General features: G+C 36.5%; 1 protein-coding gene across 1 annotated transcript; it reads right to left on the reverse strand.

Moving 5' to 3' along the window:
* Positions 1 to 302: 302 nt before the first annotated feature.
* LOC103719943 (DNA-directed RNA polymerase subunit 10-like protein) lies at positions 303 to 3527 on the reverse strand. Its single transcript, XM_008809432.4, has 4 exons — positions 3374 to 3527; positions 3131 to 3189; positions 716 to 810; positions 303 to 608 (listed from the first exon to the last, which is right to left on the reverse strand). Exons 1-4 carry the CDS (start codon positions 3407 to 3409, stop codon positions 583 to 585), a joined length of 216 nt encoding a protein of 71 aa, XP_008807654.1. The 5' UTR covers positions 3410 to 3527; the 3' UTR covers positions 303 to 582.
* Between the last annotated feature and the right edge of the window lie 813 nt (positions 3528 to 4340).

Raw genomic sequence — 4340 nt, forward strand, 5'->3', positions numbered from 1 at the left:
CAGCAGGTCAGGTGTGGCACCAATCTGAATATGTGAAGCCAAATTACCTCAAACTTCATAAGGGCAATAGAAGCCACAGCTTTGGCAGCAATAAGCATTGGGATTAAGGTAAAAGGGGTTATGCTAATGAGTAATGACCATGCTGGCGAGGGTTTGAAGATAACAAATCAAATAGGCTTGAGCACTAACCAATACTAAAGTGAATTTCAAATAAATGGCTCCAAAATGATGGGCTAGGATTTGTTCTTTGAAGACCATCTGAAAAGAGAGACAACACTCACAAAAAACCAAGATTATTTTAAAAAAAATCTTCAACACATAGTACATTCATCACCAAGACATAGTATCTTCAAAAGATTCATAAACCAGCATCAACAAATTGTATCTTCAACACAATTAATGTTCGTAAACTATCATCGACACAGTACATTCATTTTAACTCGCATGTCTGTCTCTTGGACCCACTTCTGAAACAAATATAATACAAATCAGACCATCTCTACGAGACCTACAACTAGATGTCACGCCACCCACATGATGAAACTGTGATAGAAGAAAATCCACATGCCACCTGCTATCGCCTTAATTGGGGTCTGTTTTCTCGAGTGCTGTTACAGGGCAAATAAAAATTATGAAAGAGGAAATGCAATATAGCATACTTGAAATATGAGAGGAAATGGACTACAAGACAGAAATAATTAGTTGAACAACTTACTATTGTAATTTAGCAACTTCTCGATCAGGTCAACATGAGTCATGAGCATTCGCCTGCAGCAATAGCGAACTAGACCCAAAGCATCCAGCGCATCCCTAAGAATTTGGCATCAAGAGCTCATTATCCTTTTTATAGTTGCAGCTATAGATGATGGAAGTTGAGCTATAGATGATGGAAGTTGCAAGAATCATAATTCATCTAGATATATATTTCAAAAGGAGCAGAGACTAATTATTCCCCATCACTCAGAATGCATGCATAAGAACATACAAAATATTAACGCACGCATGTTTTCCATATGACATGGTCAAAAACTGCCAACTTGTAGATAATATATAAACAATGCTCATATGATTGATGTAAATTTCCTTTTCTTAAAAAAATCATCGTAATGCCACAAAAAATTAAGAATACTTTACAATTCCAATTATTAGCCAAGATAAAGAAATATTTAAGGAAATATCAAGTCATGGAGCAACAATTATCCAATTTCACATATATAGAACTTTTCTTTCTTGAGATGATAGCACATCTTATGACTACGCGAAATGATAATAAGTAGGGAGGGGCTAAAACGTTAGGAACCCGTGTCTATGAGTAAGGGTGAAAAGAGCATCTCAATCCTAATTTAAGCTTCCATGAAGCTTTGGTTACAAATTAACAGGCAAGGATCAGATGTAGACATGAACACAATTCGCCAATTTCAGGAGGAATGGAGTGGAAGCCCACAAATATGTAAGAAGAGGATCAGAGGAGCTGGAATAAAGAAGACAGAAAGCCCTTCTCTTTTGCAACCAATATGTCATCAAATGCTCAACATTGGGTTTAGAAAACTGACCTCTAGTAAGTCCTATTTGTAGTTAACTTGAGTAATTTATAATTAGATTTTATATCCTAGGATCACCAAGACAAGAATAAGCAAACCATTACTGGTTCAAAGCAACACTATTGAAAATACAGGACTCTATTATCACACAGAACAGCCAGCATGCTACAAGCCTACTTTTGGTTCAGAAACAATGCACTGCACCCTGAGGCTCTGACTTACACAATTTCACTAATGATGAAAATTTTGCTTGTATTTGGTTTACAATTGATAAAAACATGCTTTCGCAGCCCTTCATGCATACAAGTAGAAAATAAGGAATCATGCAGGTCCATTCATTGTGGTTATAGTTCTAGTTAAGTTAATATGATAAAGTTGGACTATCAGTTACAACGAATTGTTTATCAGTGATGAATCAGCTAAATAAGCTATTTAAATCAGAAGTTACGTATTTGACACAACAACGTAGCTGGTTGATTATGATTTTTATCTTTAAACTTTTTGCCACTTATTTTTCATGTTCCCACATTCTCCCTTTTTCTACCTTGTCAATCTGTTTCTCTCTTTTTCTTCCTTTACTGTTCCTTCTTGTACTATATTTTTCTTTTCTTTTCCCTTTTCTTTCTTTATTCTTTATTTTCTTTTCAACTCCTTCAGCTTTTCTTTTCTCTCCTTCTTGACTTTCTCACCCCCCATTACAGACAATACAGCTACATTTGTGTGTTAACTATGCTCAAGATAGAAACGGATGAACCCTTCTTCTAATCCTTTTCCTCACATCCACACCAACCAAACATAGCAAAAGAATGAATGGTTCCCAGCATTGCTGGTCAAGGAGTTCCCACTTCCAGCCTTGCCAGCCTGAGTTGAGGAATTGGTCAGTAAAAGGTTAGCTACTGAGTCATAACAACCGGCAAGGTAACCTAGGATGGGCATTAATACCATGTATCCTAGATAACACAAATTTAGATGAATGGAGTGAAGAAACCTTGAATCTTGAACCTATCATCATCTTATAGTCCATTATATCAAAAAGTTTTCTTCGAGCCGTTTACTTGCATTTTCAAAAATATACTTGACAGGGAAAGAGACATGAAAAGAGTCATGGATGTAAAAGATAATGAAAAGAACAAGCCAACATGTACTTTAACATGCATTCAGTATTTAAAAGTTTAAAACACGATCCTAAGCTCCAACCAACTTTTTGACATTTTATGGGATCTTCGCATGTGGTTTTCTTGCCAGAAAGCAATGTCCAGCAGAATAAAAAAGCTATCTGTGTTTCTTTTTCTGTTGCTTTCCTTACTATCGGCTACAACCACCATAAACATGTACTAAGAAATAAGAGGAAAACAAATAATAAAAAAAAAAGATTCCAGTTTCACATCACATAATTTGACACTAAAACTATAACCCAGTGGAGTCCCTCGCCAGTTAATTGGCCAAAGCAAATTAACCTTCGAATGGAGAGGCACAGACTTGATTCCAATTAGGTTAAACATTAAAATAGGAGGAACACCATAGGAAAATCCCAAAATCCATTCCAAGAAAGAATAGAAAGGAAGCAGATTGAGAAAAAGGATCGGTACCCCTCAGAATAATCCGCCTGGAGAAGATCGAGATACGTATCCCACTTGTTGCCAATCACCTGAATAAACACCCAGAATAGATTTATAAACAATATAGTTATATGTCAAAAAAAAAAACAAAAAAACAAAAGCAAAACCCTAACACTTATGAGGAAGAGGGATTCGAAAACCCTAGAAAAACTCCTAGAGATGCCTTATCTGAGGAGATTAAACAGGTGGGAATAGTAGAGAGAGAAAAATAACCTTTCCACACGTGAAGCAACGCACGGGAATGATCATCTCTTCGTTCCTTCGCCGGCACCCGAAGTCCGCTTCGTCTCCCTTCCCGGGGTAGCTTCGCTCGGAGTCGGAGGAGAGAGGGGGCCGAAAGAGGTTTATGGGAGGAAAAATCTATTTCACGAGGCTCCCCGACATAACCACAAATTATTAATAAATCCCTGACTTGCGAAGTAATGAAGTCGTTACCCGGTTGCCGACTTTAAGTCATAATTGATAACAAAAAGTCTCTGTTATCTTTTGTCAGCAAGTAGAATCTAACATTAGCATTAGAAACTTGCACATATCAAATGCAAATGAATTATGACTAGGTTTGTTGTTTAAGAATTTCATTCCTCAGGAACCAAAATGCTTTCCATCTCATAGTACTATCTTAGACAGTATTACTAGTATGTATATATTGATTATGACAAATGCTTCCCTTTGATGGGTCTTCTGTCCTATGAGAACTGCAATTATTGGGTTAATGATCATTTTCTTGGCTGCTGAAAACAGAAATCCAGGATTTCTGAGTAATTTTGAGAGATCATCGAAGATTTATTGAGTATGATATTTAAGATTTGCATCTCTTTAAGTAGGTGGTAAGACCATTTCTGTTACTCTAGTCAAAATTACCATTGCCTTCTCATCACAGGCCAGGGTATGAAATGCTGAAAGAATTTTTGAGATGATAGTTCAACATTTATGACACTGAATGAACGTGTGATTTTTTTTTTTTTTTAATGCCCTTCTTTCCTTATATTCATAATCTGTCATTTGTGGCCATTCAGTCTATGCCAAACCTAATGAAAGAGCTCTATTCCTTCTTTATTTCTTCAAAAAAATTTCTCTGGCCTCGCCATGGTTTTTGCTTGCAGGTGCAAATTGACAATGCAGAGTTGTTAACAAGGTTGAGAGCATGGCAAAACCATTGCGTCGGGAAATCAGATTGACC

The sequence above is a fragment of the Phoenix dactylifera genome, chromosome 10 (assembly GCF_009389715.1).
Source record: "Phoenix dactylifera cultivar Barhee BC4 chromosome 10, palm_55x_up_171113_PBpolish2nd_filt_p, whole genome shotgun sequence".
NCBI lineage: Eukaryota > Viridiplantae > Streptophyta > Magnoliopsida > Arecales > Arecaceae > Phoenix > Phoenix dactylifera.

Bases quoted from the DNA above. Each gene is read 5' to 3' on its own strand.
- LOC103719943 (XM_008809432.4), bottom strand. From the start codon at position 3,409: ATGATCATTCCCGTGCGTTGCTTCACGTGTGGAAAG. The intron at 811-3,130 runs GTACCGATCCTT...CCAAATTCTTAG, and splicing joins CAGGCGGATTATTCTGAGGG to GGATGCGCTGGATGCTTTGG. The intron at 609-715 runs GTAAGTTGTTCA...GCCCTGTAACAG, and splicing joins GAAGTTGCTAAATTACAATA to CACTCGAGAAAACAGACCCC.